The 21647-nt window shown below is 39.0% G+C and overlaps 2 protein-coding genes across 2 annotated transcripts; both read right to left on the bottom strand.

Moving 5' to 3' along the window:
* Positions 1 to 367: 367 nt before the first annotated feature.
* On the bottom strand, positions 368 to 13633 carry c6 (complement component 6). Its single transcript, XM_054612433.1, has 18 exons — positions 13504 to 13633; positions 12751 to 12936; positions 12400 to 12556; positions 11868 to 12012; positions 11528 to 11669; positions 10937 to 11075; positions 10160 to 10354; positions 9564 to 9807; positions 8744 to 8866; positions 8441 to 8607; positions 8125 to 8350; positions 6843 to 7011; positions 6414 to 6525; positions 5759 to 5891; positions 3784 to 3978; positions 3063 to 3150; positions 2569 to 2813; positions 368 to 2051 (listed from the first exon to the last, which is right to left on the bottom strand). The coding sequence occupies exons 2-18, from the start codon at positions 12894 to 12896 to the stop codon at positions 1870 to 1872; spliced, it is 2808 nt and encodes a 935-aa protein (XP_054468408.1). The 5' UTR covers positions 12897 to 12936; positions 13504 to 13633; the 3' UTR covers positions 368 to 1869.
* Positions 13634 to 16926: 3293 nt separating this feature from the next.
* LOC129102847 (regulator of G-protein signaling 7-binding protein B-like) lies at positions 16927 to 21497 on the bottom strand. The gene is made up of 6 exons (XM_054613123.1): positions 21384 to 21497; positions 20628 to 20800; positions 19962 to 20092; positions 18454 to 18619; positions 18257 to 18327; positions 16927 to 17018 (listed from the first exon to the last, which is right to left on the bottom strand). The coding sequence occupies exons 1-6, from the start codon at positions 21495 to 21497 to the stop codon at positions 16927 to 16929; spliced, it is 747 nt and encodes a 248-aa protein (XP_054469098.1).
* Positions 21498 to 21647: the final 150 nt, after the last annotated feature.

The raw sequence follows: 21647 nt of genomic DNA, 5'->3' as shown, positions 1-21647 counted from the left end.
CAGCGTTAACAGTCTAGCACTTGGACCATAAGAACCACTGCGCAACATAAATCATCCATTGTGACATTTTGTAACTTTTTCAAGGATTTTTGAAGCATGAAGAAAGCACAAGGACAGAACAATCCTTGCAGCATGTAAAATTGCATTTGAAACAGTTTTATTTTCCTAATACAAAAGAGATCTGCCAGTGCAGTGAGAATATTCCAACCTAAGGACTCAGTCCCAGTGACACAAATGACTTGATAAGAGGCATATTATTGGAATTATTATTTATTGTATTTGTTTCCTGCATTCTCTTTGGTGTCCATTTAATGAACCCGAGAAATGGGTGTTTTTGAATTTGTTAAATCAAAAACAGGGAAAAAAATCTCTTTCACATTTTATTGGAGTCATTATACATTTAATATTTCATTTAGTCTAGTCTGGGTCTCGATATCTCTTGGTCACATCAATAAAGAATTCATTGTTTGACAAATATTCAGAGGATAGAAATAGTAAATTATGTTGTGTTATATGCTTAAATGGGGAGCAAGAGGTGAAATGAAAATCTCCATAAGAAATAAAATAACAATGTTAATTATTATTACATGTGAAGCATGTAAAGTAAGTCTAACTATTTCACTCTGTTCCTGTAATTAGACTTGACTGACTAACTGCCTTCTCGATCTTTGGCTCAGATCAAGTCCTACAAAGCTGTAAAAGTACCATAACTGTGCTTCCTTTCCACAGTATCCAAAAGATTAAAGACTTGTGTACTTTCATGAATCTGTCTATGACATGTTTATCTGTTTTTTAGGGGGTCAAGCACTGACAGTGAACAATTTTATGGAATATGTTAAACCCTATTTTGAAGAACAATCAAAAATCTGTCAAATTGTGTCATTGCTGTGCTCCAGATTTTCCATGAAAAATTGACTGCAACTGAAACCTATATGGCACTGTAACTGTTTTATGTCAAATAGTTATATAATCAAAATTATAAAAGGTTTTCTTTTTCTATTTGATTTCATTTTAGTTTTGACATTGACATTTCATTGTGGTTTCATTTTAGTTAGTTTTAGAGTGTGTTTGTTAGTTCCTAATTTTGCTTAAGTTTTAGTTTTTGTATATTTAGTTTTAGTTTGACAGAAGCCTTAGTTTGTTTTTGTAAGGGCCAGTTATAATGTTTCAGAAGTATGTGGCTACATATACATACAAAGTACATAGTTGGAGAACTGTATAGTATGGTTCATAATGTTTAATCTTCATTCTACTTTAGTGTCCGATCTGAAGGAGTAGTGGTATAGTGCCATCTCCTGGAATATCAAGGCATGCATCAATATAATCTTGTCGGCCTATATTGTGCACAGGGTGGGGGACGCCCAGATTACCAACATGTATTTTACACACTGTTAAAATGTCACCAAATTTGACATACCAATCATGTTTGTCTACCAATATACCTACACCAACTTGGTGGAAATCCCCAAAATACATATTCCATATGACACACATTTGGTATGCTCAACACATATGTACCCCACATTCTGCTTATTAAATCTGACATTAGGTGGCAGTATGATACATTATGGAATCATATCCAGTATTCCTCCGGTGTTGTCATACTAAATTTGGTGAAAATCTGATGATACATTGTTGTCCACGACATCCTGTGAAAGTGTACTACATGAACTGCATCAAACCCAAGCAAAACAGTGCACCCTGTTTAAGCACATTTAAGAGTTGCTTCAGGTGCTTGGAGCCCAGCTTTATTTAATTAATGTACATTTTCAAAGAATACCGAAGTGTAAGATGTGCTTATGACTATAATGTCAGATGTTAGATGAATTCAGAGGTTGGTAGCGACGGCACAGAAAAGCTTTTGAAGGATCATCTGGAATCACAGACGCCTTCGTTGAGAATCTCAAACTGATAGCTGGCACATTTGATGGCTGCCATAGAACACTGGTCCATGCTGCGAGTCCTCTGGGTCCTGGTCAGCTTCACACAGTACATGTGCTCTTGAACTCTGGGGCACTCCCGAGCAGCTTTGCACTCACATTTCTTAGATGCTGTGGACGGACATGAGTTAACGTTAGAAAAAAAAAGTGAAGTAATATATGTGATGTCTTCAAATAGTCAAACGTCATTTGTGTTCACAAAGTTACTTTTGAAGTTTTAATACTTAGATTTGATGAATCAAGAATTCACGCTGACATGATTGCAAGTTGAAGATACAGCCAACACCCGGTGTAGATGTGAAGGGCTCATTCTAAGCTAATGAACATGATTCTTTGTTTCTGGTGATTATAAACTTATAAAAACATAGATATAACTATTACATTCCATGTCTGCCAATACATCCCCCTAAACCCTACACACTGGACCTTTTAAACATTCAAGAATCTCATCTGTTTGCCCCACATTCACATCGTAAAATGTTATCAGAACCAATCATAAAAAAAAAAAAATTGAATTTTATACTTCGCACTTAATCATTTAAACATATCAATAAGTATCTCCTAAAAAGCACATTCACATCAAACAGCAAACTGAATGTAAAAATAGTTCCATATCAGACAAACTCACCAGAACAGGTTTCCCACTCATAACAAGTGTCAAGATCACAGGGCACATGGACAGAGCTCTTAGAGGACATGGTGGCTCTGAACTTTGCCCACTCCAGTTTGGCCAAATCGGCAGTGTCACATGCGCCCTCATTGACAAAGAAGAGCGGATCGCCATGGCAACGACCAGCGTGGAAGGAGCAGAGTGACATTGGCACAGTGACACCGACCTCAAGGTTCAGTATGCAGAGTGTCTCCAGTTGAGAGCTGCACACAAACACTAACATGTTAGTCAGCTGCTGGCAGAAAACAATAATGTATTACACTTGGCTTTCACGTATTAAATTCCACATATATTCAATAACATTTAACAGAGACTGTTTTATGTTAAACAATCACAACAGTAATTTTTTTTGGGATGTAATAAAAGAAAAAATGTAAAATAAATGTCATGATCATTGCTCTCTCTAGTTGTGCAATAGAAAAAACACAATCAAATAATTTATAAAAGCTTACAGGCAGCTCTCCCGTGGAATACAGACACATTTAGAGTCCTGCAGTTTCGCTCCTGGACCACACTGACTCTCCGGAACAAATGGTTCCACTGTATAGAGGAAATACACAGAAACAAGAGACAACTTTGCCATATGCTTCCTAAAGAGTATTTTTCATATAAAACAGACTCATTTGTCTAATCCAGTGACTAAGAGAAAGTCTCTTTGTTGCTTGTCTAAGTTTTTTTTTGGGTGCGTACTTGGCTCATTGCTGCCTCTTGTGGTCGTTGGGAGAAAAACACCCACAACAACTGCCTTTCTCTACAACCTCAGATGTAATGGTGGTGAGCCCATAGTGACTTGGCGCACCAGAGTGAGACAGCACTTATAAAGATTCAATTTTTGCTTTATTAGATGGGGTTTCAAACCAAAATATACCTTTTACAAGAAAAAAATACTTACGAACTAGTTCTGATCAGTGGACTTAAAGTCAGCATGGTGGATACTGTTCTAGTTGTACATGAGCTGTAAATAAGATCAGTAATTGTGTAACCATGTTGACCTGAATCCCTAAAGTACTGGATCATTTTTGTTGCAGAAAGCTTCAAAAAAGTAATATGTATAGCAGGAACCATGAGTATCTCCCTATCTGTAATATGTTGAGCTATTCTGTGACACACCTGCATGAAAGTTTTGCATTAGCATCCTAATTTGTCATTCTCAAAATGAGCAATCCACTGTACCATCAGTGCAATGTAGATCAGCAGGTAATGGAGGCTCCCAGGTGAGACTTTCGCTGCATCTGTATATGCCTGGAGGCCGTGGCAGCATGTTTGTCACGTTACAGTTCATACCCACTGATTCCCCCACTCTGTAATTGTCTTTTTTGGGGTACAGCATCATGTCATCAGGGATCTCAAGAGGAAGGCACAGTTTCCCTAAAGGTACAGGAGGACAGATTTTTAAGCTAACGTAGATTTCACGTTAGTAGAGAATTACTTTTTAAGAAGTTGCAGAAATACAGTCAGGTCCATAAATATTTGGACATTGACACAGTTTTCATAGTTTTGGATCTGTACACAACCACAATGGATTTGAAATGACACAATCAAGATGTGCTTTGAGTGCAGACTTTCAGCTTTAATTTGAGGGTATTTACATCCAAATCAGGTGAACACTGTAGCAATTACAACAAATTATATACATGGTCCACCCTTTTGAAGGGACCAAAAGTAATTGGACAAAGTAATGTAATCATAAATCAAATTGTCACTTTTAATATTTGGTTGCAAATCCTTTGCAGTCAATGACAGCCTGAAGTCTGGAACCCATAGACATCACCAGACGCTGGGTTTCATCCCTGGTGATGCTCTGCCAGGCCTCTACTGCAACTGTCTTCAGTTCCTGCTTGTTCCTTGGGCAGTTTCCCTTCAGCTTTGTCTTCAACAAGTGAAATGCATGCTCAATTGGATTTAGGTCAGGTGATTGACTTGGTCATTGCAGAACATTCCACTTCTTTGCCTTGATAAACTATTTGGTTGCGTTTGCAGTATGCTTCGGGTCATTGTCCATCTGCATTGTGATGCGCCGTCCAATGAGTTTTGAAGCATTTGGTCGAATATGAGCAGATTAAATTTCCCCCAAACACTTCAGAATTCATCCTGCTGCTTTTGTCAGCAGACACATCATCAATAAATACGAGGGAACCAGTTCTATTGGCAGCCATACATGCCCATGCCATAACACTACCACCACCATGCTTCACTGATGAGGTGGTATGCTTTGGATCATGAGCAGTTCCTTCCCTTCTCCATACTCTTCTCTTTCCATCATTCTGGTACAAGTTGATCTTTGTCTCATCTGTCCATAGGATGTTGTTCCAGAACTGTACAGGCTTTTTTAGATGTTTTTTGGCAAACTCTAATCTGGTCTTTCTGTTTTTGAGGCTCACCAATGGTTTACATCTTGTGGTGAACCCTCTGTATTTACTCTGATACGCCTACCTCCTGGAGAGTGTTCTTGATCTGGCCAACTGTTGTGAAGGGGTTTTTCTTCACCTGGTAAAGAATTCTTCGGTCATCAACCACAGTTGTTTTCCTTGGTCTTCCGAGTCTTTTGGTGTTGCTGAGCTCACCAGTGCTTTCTTTCTTTTTAAGAATGTACCAAACAGTTGATTTGGCCACACCTGATGTTTTTGCTACCTCTCTGATGGGTTTGTTTTGATTCTTCAGTCTAATGATGGCTTGCTTCACTGATAGCGACAGCTCTTTGGACTTCATATTGAGAATTGACAGCAACATATTCCAAATGCAAATCCCACACTTGAAATGAACTCTAGACCTTTTATCTGCTCCTTGTTAATTAGATAATGAGGGAATAACACACACCTGGCCATGGAACAGCTGATCAGCCAATTGTCCAATTACTTTTGGTCCCTTCAAAGCGGAGGGACCACGTATAAAATGTCTTGTAATTCCTACACCGTTCACCTGATTTGGATGTAAATACCCTCAAATTGAAGCTGAAAGTCTGCACTCAAAGCACATCACATAGTTTCATTAATAAATAATAATAATAATAAATCCATTGTGGTTGTGTACAGAGCCAAAATGATGAAAATTGTGTCAATGTCCAAATATTTATGGACCTGACTGTATGTTTACCAAATCACAGAGTTCTTTGATAACTGTTCACTTTTCTGGTGAGAAACACACTTACTGATGCATCTTCCCCTTGGTTGACTCCACGTCCCGTCAGGAAGACAGTTGATGTACTGAAAACCCTCCAGGTCAAATCCAGTGAAGCATTGGAGCTCCTCATCCTCACCAAAGTTATAATACTGCTTCGCTTTCTGTCAGAGAAGGAAGTTAATAAATACCAGAAAAATGAATAGGGGTACAAATATAAACCGACCTGTGAATCTTTCTTTTACTTTTTATAGTATTTGTTGTCCTCCTTCCACTGTTTACAATTCATACTCCTTCTTCCATTTGTTCCTTCCTTTTCCTCTCACTTCATTCCTCCTTTTCCTTCACATTATCTATGAGAAAGTATTACATAATAATACCTTCCTACTGTTCTAACTATGACAAACTGAGTCTCATATATATATATATATATATAAATTATTCAATGACTGTAAAGGTTTTTAAAAAGTGGCACACTTCAGACTCCATAGAGAGGCAACACTTTCACTCTTTTCAGTCTTTCTAATATGCAATTATTTTCAATATAATAACAAGGCAATACTGCAGAAGTGAGTATTTCGCAATGTTTTTGTCAGTTATCTGATAAGAAATGAACTAAAGCATCTTTGTTTCTCTTATACTGTACATTTCAATCACTAACTACAGTCTGGAGGGTTAGTGTTTACCCTAAGGAAGCTGTTGGCGGGCCTCTGTGGCCTCAGACAACCCTGCACACCAGGAGGCAGCTCGTCCCTCCAGCCTATCATGAAGTCGTCATCATTATCACAGGTCTCCTGTCTGGACACAAAAACATGAACACAGAAAAAACAGTAAATCCAAAGTTATACAGATGAAAAAAATAAGCTTACCTATTTTGTAAATTTGAGTTTAAATATCCAATGGAGCAGCAATGCATCCTATGGTTTCATATATCAGCATTAAAATTGTGGTAATGTAAAAAATGTTTAACTTTTCAGTGAAGACAAATGTTTTAATTTGATTCTTCTGCAGTGTTGAGTTAAAGTCCTGTCTATCATAGGATGTGTGGCATTAAAACGTTTAACTTTACTTTCCAGGACTGTATCAACACATTTCAAGCAAACCGTTCGTCCTACTTCTCAAAGAGTGAGATGTGACATGGATCCTCAAGGGTGCCAGGACCGTTGCAGGGTTGGCCTCCATTAAGGGGGGCGGGGTTAACACAGCTCCTCTTCCGTTGTCTCTTCATTGAGGCTCCACAGTTACTCCACGGCCCCCAGCAGCTCCAGTAACCATCAACTGCCTCTGTTGAAAATACACATCAAATCACATTTTCAATGTGGGAATAACCAATCCTGTTTAAAAATCTATACACTGTAGTATGGAGTTACGTTTTAGCTTCCAATGGGAAAGTGTTGGACAGAACCAAGATCATACTGATAAATTTGCAAGTTTATTTGATTTTATCCTGACTAAGATTCTAGAGGAAAGGTCATTGGGCCCTTAAAATCATAGGATTCATCCTCTGGGGAGCATGAAGGTAATCAGTAACTGTCTTGAAATGTAGCTTGATGGAGTTTGATTTTTGTGTGCAAGTTCACAGGCCCGATGGTAGTAATAGAGAAAAGGTCAGCAGGTAACCAAAACCATAAGGGTTCATCCTTTTGGGACCATGAAAAGCTACGGCAAATTAAAGATTTCTTGCACTGGACCAAAGCATTGGTCAAATACATGGACGAAGAAACGGACATTGTCAACCTAGGCAAAAAAAAGTGCATATGCATGTGTTGATGGGTGCAATGTACAAGCCAATCCACAAGAAAACCATACTTCCAACCGTAAACTAGTTTCAATTTCCTAATGCCATTTTTTGTTAATAAATTGACAAGTTGAAAGAGTTATTTCAGGCACCATGTTTCTACAGTAAAAGTCTGACAGTTTAAGCACTTCAAGGCTTAAATGGACACAACACTCTCCTGTTTGAATCATCAGTGTAAAAAAAATATCTGGTTCTTTGATACAAAGTCAAAAGTACAATGGATTGCCATGAAATGTTGTACAGACATTCATGGTCCCCTGTGTATGTACATTAATGACATTGGTGATCATGTCTTTTCCCCAAGCACCACCAAGAAGTTTAATACAATCTGCATTTTGAGGGGGACATATCGTGCTAATTTTCAGGTTCATAATGTATTTTTTTCTCTCTTTACAAAACCAGAATAATGGGAAATGATTATTCAGACACAATGTTTAAATAATTAAAACTTAAGGTCAAAACATAAACTTCCGTGTTGTTTTAACTTAAACAGGAGAATCACTGAGGAGATCATTAAAATAAAACCTGAACACACACTTTTGTTGTCTACTTTTTTCTCGTACATTAGCACATTGTGTTTTGCAGAAGTCCTGCTATACCTGAAGTGTAGTCGGGAGCTCGTATCTCACAGTTAGTGCCAAATGTGCCAGTTTGGCAAACACACTTGCACTCTGTGCCGGAGAGAACTGGCCTGGCATTGTTGGGGCAGGGAGAGCACTTGCAGGAATCAAACTCATCCAGGTATTGAAGCAGGGCCTTCCTCAGGTGTCTCCTCTTTGTGACAGCACACGGGATCCCCCGAACCAGATCTATAATGGGAAGCACCTGGACAAACACACTCATACATGAACCCAACATCAATTTTTTTTTTTATTTCTGCGTGACAGAAGGCATTTCAGTGGCGTTTGATTTAACCTCGGAGTCGACTACAACAGGGTTTTCGAGAACAGACTTGGCCCAGTTCTTGTAGGATGTTCGGTCCGGAGCGGGGCCTTGCCTCTCCCAGGCCAGAGCTGCTGCCTCTCTGGTTCGACCTCCTCTCACCATAGAGTAAGACTTCTCTGCTGCCTTAATATACGAGCCTGGAACAAAGAAAATGTTTAAGGAATGAGTAAAGGATAGAACATGTTGAGAGTAATATCAATGTTTTTTTCACAGTCAGTAGACAGTGAACAGTAGAGTTGAGAATAAAGAGTGAGTAAATCGTGTAAAAAAAACCTTCATATTTGGTAGTCATCTTGTTGTTGGTGCATCGGGATACACTGCTATGTTCTGTGTAGAGGATGACGGTCCAGGTGAGGTCCCGCCGCAGGCAGCCTCTGGTGTGCTCTTCTGTTTCACCTGTTGGAGACAAAGAGTGCAGAGCAATATGATGCAGATACAAAAGGCTCTTAAAACAAAACATACATACATAGCACTCTATGGGTAATCTTTTATATTCAATTATTACAGGTACACTACATTTCCCCCTAGTTCTGTTTATTCAACAACAGTCCACTCATTTGGGGTTTCTTGCGTGCCAACAAATTCTAATCCAAACCTCCAAAAATAGAATTATCAATAAATTAAGATTATTTGACCTTAAAAACCCAGGACCAGAACCACATTTTTAAAGAAAGATCATACTCAATTCTTGTGGTTTTAAGATTTGAATGTTATTTGTGGGCGGCTGTGGCACATGAGGTAGAGCGCTTGTCCCGTAACCACAAGGTTGGTGGTTCACACCCCTCTACCGGCAACATGCCGAGGTGTCCTTGAGCAAGACACCTAACCCCAAGTTGCTCCCCGGGCGCTTCATTGCAGCCCACTGCTCCTCCGGGATGGGTTAAATGCAGAGAAAAAATTTCCCCATTGTGGGACTAATAAAGGATTGATTATTATTATTATTATTTGACGTTGATATTATTAGTTTTATGTTGTTGTTTATAACTGATTTACATAACATGAGTCTGATTTACATTAGAAAAAATATTTTAGGGTTACCACAGCAGACCAGGCTGTCATTCTGAATTTTGCCCACCAAGTTGTGCTGTTGTACCTGAACTGGTGAGCTCCTCTCGGTTGTACTGGTACAACAGGTCATATATGCCTCCCAGTTTCCCTGAGCTGTAGTAGTGTGTCCCGAAGCGCTGGAAGATGTCCCTGTAGAGGGCGTAGTTGTACTTGAGAGGAAGAGCGTGAAGGAACTGGAGGAAGGGCTGCGACAGGACGAGGTCCCCCGGGTCTCTCACCTTGAACGTGGACACGGGCAGAACCTGGTGCACCCGAAAAAACTTGGAATCCTAAGGACGGAAATATAGAAAGGAAAAATAAGAAGAAAGGAAAGATGATACAAGCAACTATTTCTGTTTGCATGTGTGTGGGGATGTTCAATCTTATGGGGACATAAATGTAATTACACAGTCACAATGTGGGGACTCGTCATGACAATTACACCTCCCTATGATGTAAATGATTACATTTTAGGGGGAATACTTGCTTCAAGGTTGGAGAAGGTTTAGGTTTGTAACTGCTATGGTAAGGGTTAGGGTAAATCTCTAGGAAATTAAAGTAAGTCGATGAATGCATCACTTGAATGAAGGGCTTCACAAGTGTATCACTGCAAATGTGAGCGTTGCTGTTTGAGTCACTCACCATTTTCTTTGAAGCTTCAAAAGCTTCCTTGTAAGAGCGGACCTGCGACCTGGATCTGCTCCAGAAGACAAAGATGGGGAAGAAAAAGGCATTCTGATTTTGTTGGTTGCTTCCAGACGACATGGACGTCTTCAAGTCAATGGAATCGGCGTGCAGTGTCTGGGGCTCGGTGCTGAAGTCCTCCAGCTCTCCAACCTTTACAACCACAACCACATCAGTTAATAAAGGTCTATCACAACAAGAATAGGACCAATAAAAGCTAAAGCTGAAAAGACATTCTCTGCAAACCACTGGTTTAAAATGTTTTCAAATTATTAAGTTAAAGCCCCTGTGTGTAGTATGTGAGAATGCTTGAACATGGTTTCTCCTGATGGTCACAAAGAAACTACAGACGGCAACGCTGATACAAAAGTCACCTCTTTTCAACATTTGTCTGATTTTACTACAAATACAAAAGTAATTCCATTTCGTTTTGTGTAAGGCGATTTCTGTCTGGGAGTGGATTTTATTAAGGTTTTTCTAAATGATGAAAGACATATGCCAATTTAAAAGTTATTTCCAGTGCTTGGATTGAAAAAAAGGGTGCTGTTAGTCCCTTTTCACATTATCAAATTAGCTCACTACATTTAGAATTGCTATGGTGACTAAAAGTACTGTGAGATATTGCTTACGTTTCCATCATAAATTCAAGAAAATATCACTAATATTAATATTGCCTTTTTTCCATCATTATATTTTTGGCTTAAGGGCCTTACAATTAAATATTTCAAATACTACCTTAATGTCAAAGCTGTCAAAGTTGTGAGGGACGCGATGGTAGAGCAGTGTGGACGGAGGCCTCCTGATGATGCAGCTTCCTCCCATAAACATGTTATCCAGTACCGCTGCCCTCTGCTCCTCTGCTAGAGCATCAAATCTACAAACACAAATCGTTGAAGGGTCAAATCTCAATCTCATCTCATAAAAAAAGCCCAACAAGTTAATTTTAGTTATTTTTATAATTATCTGAAATAAATTAAATCCAGTGAAAAAATATATTGTTCAGTTGTAATATATTAAGATAGACATCATGAAATACAAATGTTGTATGTTCATGTTAACACAATTTGGGCTCTAATTATTATGATTATAGTTTATATATACAGTATATAATATTATAATATTTTTGCAGCAGTTGTACAACAATATTCCTAGAAGAAGATCAAATGTAATGCAACACTGCAAGACGTACTAATAAAAACGTTTTTAAGAGGAGAAACATTAGGAGCACTTGACAGAAAGGAATGCGGGCTAATTTATGAACACAGCAGGAAGGAATATCTTTTAAAAATTGTAAACTCAGCAGTGACCTTTTGACCTTTAGCTTACCCATTTCCAACCAGGTCAGCCCCGGGGGCCACTATTTTCTCCGCTGGACACACTATTTTGAAGTCGCCACAGTCCCTCTCATCAGAGTTATCTCCACAGTCGTTCTGCCTGTTACACGTTAGCGTTGAGTTGATGCAGCGTCCTGCAGCAGAAAGGATGTTTAGTAGAAGATAACAATTTTGTATTGTGTCTTTCTGTGTGACAGATCAGATATTAAACAAGTGGGCTGAAAAAAAGTAAGGGATTCTAAGATTTTTCAAAATAAAACAGTAGGGATTGCACATCTGACACTTTATTTCTTTATTGTATAACACATCACTCATGTTCAAACACTTTTTACCATTATCACACTTAAAGTCGTCTCTGCAGTCGATGGGTGCTAACTTGCACTCTGTGGGGGGGTGACAGGGCCTCTCCTCTGTCAGCTCCACGCTGCAGGCCGATCCACCAAACTGGGACGGCCTCTCGACAGACCGCGTCCGAAACTGTAGCAACGACATTTTAAATGTACATTTTCAAATTTTGACAAATTACCAACTTTTTTCAATTGAAACTGACAGACCAATATACGGGGACAAAGTAAAACATATGTTTTTTAAACAATAATAATTAGAATTAATTTTTCTTTCTCTCCCCTTTTTCTTTGACAAATAAATAAACGTTATACAAAATGGATTAAAAAACTATTTTAATGATTTCTAGCTGTGACTAACTGCCTCTACTTGTGCATCGGACAGTAGGGTGAGTATACATAATTTCCAGTCTGAATACCATTCAAAACATGCTGAGAATTAGTCTGTAGCATAGAGTGAAGACACAGCTGTGAGAGGGAACATGGCAGGGTTCTGCAGTGTGATTGGTGTGTTTCTTGCCTGTTTCTTGGCGCATGGCGAGCAGTCAGACCAAGCCCTGTAGTCTGTCAGCAGGCAGTTGATTGGACAGCTACGCTCGTTACAAGCTCTCGCGTCATATTTCTCACACAGCTGACTGCAGCTGCTCTTCCAGTAATAGTCATCATACTTATAATTCCTGTCAACAACGTTTGAAGATCCCTTTATTATACAGAAGCTGTTGGCATCATTTGCATTAGGGGATTTATATCTCACAGCAATATCTAAAAACACCAGAGCAAAGATTGAAAATAGTTCTTGATCACAGCATTTCACAATTGCTTTGGCTCAGTTTGAATTTGCTGTGTCTCCAGTGTCTGTTTGGTGTCTCACCTGTATCTGTACTGTATACCGTTGTTGCAGGTCTTGGAGCAGGCGGACCAGGGTCCCCAGGGGTATCGGTCACAGAAACAGGCCATGCCGACTGATATCCAGCTGAGGAGCTGTAGCATCAGGACCAACCAGCCGGAAGGAGCCATAATGGAGAGTTCAAACTGCTTTCACCTCCTCTGAAAATAACTTTATGAGCAGAATCAACATATAGTTTTGTTTGGATTTTTACTATACTGATAAGTTGTACTTTCAACTTGCACTTTCACTAAATGTTATAAAACATCAGCATTTATTATTAAAAACACCAAAACTACACTCAAAAACAAAGGATGACTTGATGCTCTGACACTTCCTCCACAGAGGAACAGCCTCACAAACCGTTCTCAACATGTGAACATGATGACTGGATTGTAAGGACATCCTTTGACCCAAAACCCTAAACTTAAATCTACTGTTCTCTACTCAGGAAAATTCTAAATGCTGCAGCATCTAACTTGAGTAAAGCCCCAAGTTTTTGTTACTTTCCCTTTAAAATGTTTTTTTTTTCCGACAATAACGTAAATGTAGTTCTGATGCACACAAAATGCCTTTTAAGCAAGGCAAGGTAGGTTCAAGTCTTAGCAGATTTTATTTATAGAGGGGATTCAGTGATTTGCATAATAAGACAAAAAAGAATAAAGAAATAAAATAGTATAACAAGCAACAAAGGGTCCTATTTGGTTAACATGCTTAAAAAAACTAAATACGACTTACCACATATACTGACGTTCTCTTCAGAAGATGATAAAGAAAGTAATTCTGTAGCTCCTGTGTATTTGGGCAGTTAAGAGTCCTCTCACTAAGTCCTTTCTGCACTGCAGGCAGAGCTGATTCTGACTTGAGGTTTGTAGCAGCAATATATACTCTAACCTCCCTCTGTGATTTCTCGGGGGATCCCAGCTGCTTTTTGTCTCACATTGCCCAATCTGTGTCCAAAACAAAATTCTAAATATAAATTATTTTTTTTAAATGAATAATAATAATAAGAAAACATTGCAGCACATACAGTTCTTACATAACCCTCTTCTCCTCCATTGTTACGGGAAGTTAAGAGATCTCTGGAGTTTCCCAGCTGCAGAGACATAAACCAGATGTTTTGTGTTTGAGACTTGGCAGTTCAGAGATACTGAGGGGGAGAAAACCAATTAGCTTTCCACACTTACTTTAGTTATCCAAGTATTTGCACAATCTGGCACTTCACACAATCACAACTGGTCCATGTTGTAAGAGGCACATTAGTGAATTCAGCTTAATTTGTAGAACTGCAAGACAAATGTGTATATAAATGTAGAGGTTGTTGCCCAGTGTATGATTTTCACATTTTGACATTCATCGCAAAACAAATGAAGGGAATATTATTAATTTGTTTTGGGGTTTTGCTTCATTTTCCCAAGACTTTGGGATAGAGGAAAAAGGAATCCAAAGTGTTACAAAAGATACTGACACATGATATGCCCAAAAGTGTTCATTTTTTAATTTAACAGATAAAATGGTGCAAAATTAAACCGAAACTGACATTACTGAAATGTTAAGGACAACTGGATTTAGTAGCATTGTCGATAAGAATACTATTTAATTCCCTAGCAAATTAGTTTACTGCTTTTGAAGATTACTAAAGGAATAGTTCGACATAATGGGAAATACTCTTATTTGCTTCCTTTCCAAGAGTTAGATGAGAAGATTGATATCATGTCTGTGTGTTAAGGTAAGAGGCTTCGATTTGCAGAGAGGCTAGCTGTTTCCCCCTGCTCAGACTTTTAATGCTGAGCTAGGCTAACCATATTCTGACTACAGCTCTGCACTTCACTCAAAGGCAATGGATTGACTTTGATCCTCTCATCTCACTCTTGGAAATAAAGCATATAATTGTTTTTCAAAAATGTTGGACTATTCCTTTAAGTGAAAGACGATTTCAAAAAATGAAATATCATCTTACTTGTATATAAAACTTTATTCACATTATAAAATGTCCTAAGCTGTACATAGGTTAAGCTGTGGATTCTCTACATTGCAGGACACATTAACTACACATGGCATACTCTGAGTCATATACATGCCAAAACAAAGAATTATGCAATTTAGACATCACCACTCTAGATTACATTAAAGAAAGAAAACAAACATCACAAACATTTACAAATTACATTACACTTACATTCAATCAGAAAATGGCTCTAGTGAAGTGCTTTGGATGAATTCATTAATTTCAGTACATTTTCAGTGTGTGTGTTTTTCAATTCTACTGTTTCTTAATGTGGAACATAAAAAGCCCTTGTGAAGGAACATATAAGCTAAAAGTTGAAAATCAAGGAAGACTAATGCTTATGACATTCGTGTACAACAATACTAAAAGCCCTGATAGTATCCCCTAGAGGCTGCAATGAGTATTACACCCCAAAATATTAAAGGTGCTAAATGCGAATTTCAGAGCATATCTATTGCCTCTCAACGGCTTTCAACATGGCGGTGGCTTAGACGGTGGCTCGCAGCTAACGGTGCTGACAGCGATAACAGTGCAAACACCGATAACAGTGCTGACAGGGATAACAGTGTTTACCCGAGACGGGACCGGAGGAATGGGCGCTATGCTTCCACGACTACAGTTATCAGCTGAAACCGCCGTGTGAGTGCAGTGCAGAGCTGCGGCAAACTAGCTAACCAGTGGGGCCCGCGCTCAAGCACTACAAGGCACGAGCCACTGGTCAGGCTATGTTAACAAAGCACAGAGAAGCTCGCATTAGACACACACAGGGAGAGCGACTTCATTCTCTGCTCAGGTAGACATACTGCACTATATCTTAACATAGCTAATAGTTGTTTGGGGCTATATTTATGCTCTGAATGTCGTATGGAGAACCTTTAAAGTGTTGAACAGAATGAACAACATACTGATGATTCAGCTTTTTTCATGAGTAATAGAGCAAACATAATATTACAATTATAATGCAATTTTAGTCTTGATAATATGATAATAAAGTCAAGGAAAGAGATTACATTTTGGGAACAAAATATCATGATTGGGTAGATTAGATTAGATGCCCTCACATGTTTACTATAATGGAGCATTAAAATAAACATCTCATAATTTACAATGTTTTTTCCTCTTTCCTCCCTCACAGTGACTATAATACTGTTGATATTGGAATGACTAACTGACCAACATTATACATCAACGCTGCTGTCTGGGAGTTGAAAGGCTGACAATCTGCTTAAAATATCTAGAAGCTTTGTAGCAGCTGCTTTTACTTATTTGACATAAGGTTTATTTTTACACACCAATGGTTGAATTAATTCAAAATCTTTTTTTTTTATATAGAAAAAACAAATGCCATAATTATAAGAGCCAAGTCAGTGTATGCATCATAACACTGGATTAATTGCTTTGTCTACAGGGTTTCACACCACACAGTCAAGTAGAGACTCACCTGGCAAGAGCCTCTACTGAATGATGTTGAGTTGAATTACATCAGGAGGTCATTGGGACTAAAGCATGTCACAGTGTGACACATTCAAACATGGAGGTGTGACACAAGCACAGCGAGACAGCTGAAAACCAAAAATGCCAGTGCATAGCCTGAATATGTACATTTTTATTCTTCAATAATAAAAAATGGCACAAAACGGAAAAAAAGTTGGAATGGCTGCATAAGTAAGGAAGAAAAAGAAAGAAAATGCAAATATGACTCACCTAAAAAGAGAACCAAAAAACAAAATAGAGTTCTGCGCAGTATTATATCTTTGTTGCATTTCATCCATTACTTGCAGTTAGCTCGCCAGGCTAATGCAACATTTTGGCTTCATTTTTTCCCCCTCTCCACTGGGGATGGTATATGAACCATCTACTCTGAATATGTATTAATAGAATACATTTGAAAATAACCAAACCCAAACTCGATTCAAGTCCGAAATTTTATGCCACTAAATGGACTGAACCGGAACGTGGTGGATCGCAGAACTCAAGTCCTGAATGACCGCTCGCTAAAAAGTTAACATCAAGATGAATAGGACAAATGGCATATAATTAGATAACAGTAACTACAAGATTACAATTTCAGATATTATGGGGGAAATAATAGAATGAAATAGAATGAATGAATGTCTTATTTATGTGTTGCCTGTAGTGCTGCCTTCAGGCTCTCAGCCAGACACCATGCAGCAGAGTCCAGGGAAGCGTCTCTTCGTCTGTCTGATCAGCGGTTGTGGAGTCAGATTCAACAAGCTGCTGTCGTCTGGAACAAAGAAACATTTTGTGATGGAAACACAGAGCAGGATGGCATGATGACGACTGATAACAAAGAGACAAAGTCCGGAGTCACTAGTTCCAATTTTTTTAACTTATGAACCCTTAAAGTTGGAGTGCGGGACTTTTATATATAGATGAACGTCTGTTACAGTCAAGGCCTTTCCAAAAGAGTTAAACAGTATTGATTAAGCCCATCATCGCCAATGAAAGCTCTCTGTGTGTCGAGGTATACCAGAGTGGTGGTGTGGCGACTTTCCCGCGCTGGAAAGAGGGCAGGAAGGGGGGGATTGACGGTGGAAAAGCAGTAAAGAGTATGTCAAAAACTATGGCGGAAAATCTTTCTGGAAAAGAAAAGAAGAGTTTCTGGAGTGGGTGCTCTGAATACAACTGAAACTTTGCGTTCAGAGGAAGGATTAAAGTAAAAAAGATGCATGGAGCTCACCTACAGACTAATTTCTTAAGAACGTGTCAACAGTGTTTGTGTATTACACACTCCTAGAAGGGAAAGGACAAAAGTTCCACAATCCAGCTTTAATATTGTACCTGTTGTACATGTCTATAAGTAGTGAGCAATTATGTCATAATTATTTGTTGTCTTGTTTATAATTTGTATTATTATTACTATTTTATTATTAAAGTGGGGCGTGCCAATTTTACTATTGTTGTTGCCTCAATACTGTGTTTCCTGTTTGGTCTAGCACCTGTTTAAGAGTTTTTTGGGTGTGTGTCTTATTTTAGCATAAAGACTGGAAGCAGGGGGTAACAGATTAAAGAAAATGAGATATAATCATTGGCAAGCCTTAGTGGTGGATTTTCTTACCTATGGACAGACCCACGCCAGCGGTTTGCCTGTTTCTTTATGCTAAGCTAAGGTTGCTGGCTGTATTCTAATACTGACAAACATGAGTGGTATCAATCTTCTCATCCAACTCTTATCAAGAAAGGGAGTAAGCAGATTTTCAGGATTTTTAGAGGCCTGGAGATGTAAAATTATAGTTTGTCACAATAAAAACAAAGACATTGTTAACCAGATTTTTGGTAGAACTATATAATTTGATAAACATATGACAACCTCTTAAAATCATCTCATGACTGCTTGTGAGGGTCCAGGTTGGGAGCCACTGCATCAGCTTTCAGTTCTCAGTTTATTTCATCAGTAATTCTTAACACCATATTAAGAATAATTATAATAATAAGAATTTCATCTATCAAAGCGTTACATACCTTGGTTTTTCAGTGGCAATGGCATCGTGTCCCTGAGTTTGCTGAGTAGGTTTCGCATCTCTCGCATGTCTCTGTGAAAACAAAGAAACAATGGCTTATTTGTAGTTTGGATGAATTAGTATAGCTTCACAGCAGTTAAAAAACTACATTTAAACAATGTCGGAATACATTTTAAAAAGCAGATGCAGTCGGTGTACCTCTCTATGTTCTGAATATCTATTCCCACCAGCCACTGCTCCTGAGGAAAGTCGATGGGGGAGGAGGACCGGTCTTCCAGGATGGGAACGTCTGAGCTTTCATCCACCCTGAAGTCCAACCTCGGCTCCGAGTCTGTCCCTTTAGGTCCGAAAAGAGACAGCAGCACTGAGGCATCTCCAACGAGGACAACTCAAACACATTCAAAGCATTTCAAAGCAGAAGTTTATGTGCTCTTCTGTGTATAATTATATAAGTATCATCTTATTTTCAATTAGGTCTTTTGTGTTTTTGTTTCTTTATTTCTGTTCAACGCTTCTGCTTGGCCTTTTGTTTTTTAAAACAATTTCAGTTGTAAAAGTTTTTTGTTTTTTTTTAAATCAATCTTATTAATCAATCTTTTAGATTGATTAATAATCAAGTTTTGTGTTATTGCTGTTGTATTTACCTTTGTGAAAGATAAATTCAATGTATGATAATTGTAACAACAGGTCTACTTTCACAGAAGACATTTGGACCTGTCATAGCAGGAAAAGAACAGGCGTTACTAATAACATTAATAATGGCTCTGTTCTGTTCAAAAGGTCCCTTTGAGACATTACAGTGCATGTGACCACGTATCTCGCAGCTCTTTGGGGAAGCCCATGGAGATATATTAAGGGTGAGACATCCTGGACAATTTGGTTTGCCTGGAGCACACCAAGGAATAGAACCAATCTGTGTTGCTATGATTTCTTCTTTTAATTTCCAGTGGATTAAACACGAGAAGTGCATTGCCGCCTTCCGCCGATTATAAACAACAACATATTTGGTCTTTGCAAATGAAAATGAAGTATATGTTTATTTGCAAAAATAGCCGCATGTGGATATAGATTCTAATTCCAGGTGTGAACCGACATATTTAGAGCTGTCCACTTGCAATCAGATTACCGAAGACACATGTTAATGCCATGTGCGAACAAGGCCAGTGTGACTGTGAGCCCGCAAGAACAATACTAGGACCCTGAAACTGAAACAGCTAAATTACAGCTGTACACTATCCATCACTTTAATCTTTACATGTGCATTTATCCCACTGTCATGTCAACATTTCTGCTCTGGGGGAAAAAAGCCTGTGTCAATGATTTTAACTGGCTTTTTCTTGTCTTACTGATGGGCAGATATTCAGTGACATCTTGAATTGAAACCAACCAAATACAGATAAAATTGATTATAGGCACGGTCCTCATGGTAGCAAGGTATTTCACATGGAGATGAAACTGAATGAGTCTGTGCTTGTGTTATTTCCACAAAACATGATGTTGGTTATCTGATTGTGTTGACATTTGAATCAATTCAATAGAGTGTCCAAATTTTACAGTTTGTAAAATTCACCAACCTGTGCCAACGCTGATCAATTATTTAGTTTTTTTTTTTTTAAAGTAACATGGATTTACTTCGCTCTTGTATTTTTACTTTTCTTGGAATAGTTTTGTGGCATTTTTATACAGTGATATTGTTGAGACGGTACTTTTTCTGTGCAGCTGCAGCACCCCCAGCAGGCACATGGATTTGAGCATCTCTGTTATGAACATCTCCAGGCAGCACTGCAGCTGGATGAAGAGCCGACAGATCTCGGGGTGGATCTCTCCGTCCTCTAGACTGCAGCATGAAGAGGAGGAGGAGGAGGGGTGGGAGGAAGAGAGGATGAAAAGGGAGGAAGGAAAACAGAGCGAGAGAAAGATACAATCAGAAAAACAGAGTAGTGGGATGTAGTGTTTACTTTCTAGCCAGCCAAGTTCCGAAACATGCAACAGATTTATGCCCTTAGTTCCCCATTCATTCCATTACAAATGAACAAAATTAGCTTGCAGTTAACTTTTGCCAAAGTTACATCAATGCAGGGTTTAAATAAACTGTATTGTTCCTTTTCTTTTTATTTATTCAGCTTTTTACCTTCCTACTTGACCTGTCTTATCTCATCAATTGCAATTTTCTCATTTGTATTATGTTGTCTTACTGTCAATCACCTAATAACTTTGTTTAAAATTAAATGTTTTTCTTATGTATTATTATTCAAGGAGGATTCCTGGTTTAATCAGGTGCTTGGAATCAAACACTGACAGACAGGTGTTTATTAAAATCGATGGGAGCAAAACATCTTTTTGTTCTCTCCATTAAAACCCATCCTGTTTACCCTGACACAGAGATGACGCTGAGGTCCTGGTGTGCAGCCCGGGCCATGGAGCAACCTTTGGACCGAGTGTGCTGCATCTGAGCCCGCAGAGAAGGACAGTCGGCTGAGATCTCCCCGATGGAGATGACCTGCTCCCGGTACAGAGCTACCAGGGTGTTGAATTCCTGCACGGTCTGGAGAACAAACAGACAACAAACCCAGAATGTAGCATCTCCAAAGGAAGGCAATAAAAAAAAAACACCCATCCATCTGTTTGGCCACTGCTGTACCTGTGCATGCTTTTTTCTTTTTGATTTTTTTTTTTATAATAGTCTAATGCAATAACCTGTCCTCTGGTACAGAGCTACCAGGGTGTTGAATTCCTGCACGGTCTGGAGAACAAACAGACTGCTGATCAAACCTCCAACAAACCCAGAATGTAGCATCTCCAAATGAAGGCAATAAAAAAAACCATCCATCTGTTTGGCCACTGCTGTACCTGTGCATGCTTTTTTCTTTTTGATTTTTTTTATAATAGTCTAATGCACGGTCTGGAGAACAAACAGACAACAAACCCAGAATGTAGCATCTCCAAAGGAAGGCAATAAAAAAAACAACCCATCCATCTGTTTGGCCACTGCTGTACCTGTGCATGCTTTTTTTTTCTTTTTGATTTTTTTTACAATAGTCTAATGCAATAACCTGTCCTCTGCTGCAGAGCTATACCCAGAGCTATACCCTCACACCCTCACAGATATGACTTGTTTCATCACTCACCATCCTGCTGCCGTCCACGGCCCCCTCCGGCTCCGTCTGCGCCACTTTAGCGGTGGGGAAGATGCTCCCTGCAGACCGGGGACGCTTTTTCCTCCCGTACGGTGCAGAACACATGCATGCACACCCAGCACCCAGTCAGGGAGGGAGAGAGGACGGGAGAACCGCTCGGATGCTGCAGAGTCGCAGGTTTTTTTTTTTTGGGTTGATGCTTAAAGCCTCTGCAGGTGTGTGTGTGTGTGTGTGTGTGTGTGTGTGTGTGTGTGT

Source organism: Anoplopoma fimbria, chromosome 14, assembly GCF_027596085.1.
Source record: "Anoplopoma fimbria isolate UVic2021 breed Golden Eagle Sablefish chromosome 14, Afim_UVic_2022, whole genome shotgun sequence".
NCBI classification, from domain to species: Eukaryota; Metazoa; Chordata; class Actinopteri; order Perciformes; family Anoplopomatidae; genus Anoplopoma; species Anoplopoma fimbria.
Note: the sequence above shows the minus strand (reverse complement) of the source record. Positions and strands in the feature narration are given on the sequence as shown.

What these genes read in the sequence shown, in the direction of transcription:
- LOC129102847 (XM_054613123.1), bottom strand. Translation starts at nt 21,497, where the DNA reads ATGTGTTCTGCACCGTACGGGAGGAAAAAGCGTCCCCGGTCTGCAGGG. An exon ending in GCTGCAGCTGCACAGAAAAA is followed by an intron (nt 18,620 to 19,961) that starts GTACCGTCTCAA and finishes GAGATGCCTCAG; the next exon opens with TGCTGCTGTCTCTTTTCGGA. An exon ending in GATATTCAGAACATAGAGAG is followed by an intron (nt 18,328 to 18,453) that starts GTACACCGACTG and finishes TTGTTTTCACAG; the next exon opens with AGACATGCGAGAGATGCGAA.
- c6 (XM_054612433.1), bottom strand. Translation starts at nt 12,896, where the DNA reads ATGGCTCCTTCCGGCTGGTTGGTCCTGATGCTACAGCTCCTCAGCTGG. An exon ending in AGCTCCCGACTACACTTCAG is followed by an intron (nt 7,012 to 8,124) that starts GTATAGCAGGAC and finishes TATTTTCAACAG; the next exon opens with AGGCAGTTGATGGTTACTGG. An exon ending in CACATCTCACTCTTTGAGAA is followed by an intron (nt 6,526 to 6,842) that starts GTAGGACGAACG and finishes TTTTGTGTCCAG; the next exon opens with ACAGGAGACCTGTGATAATG.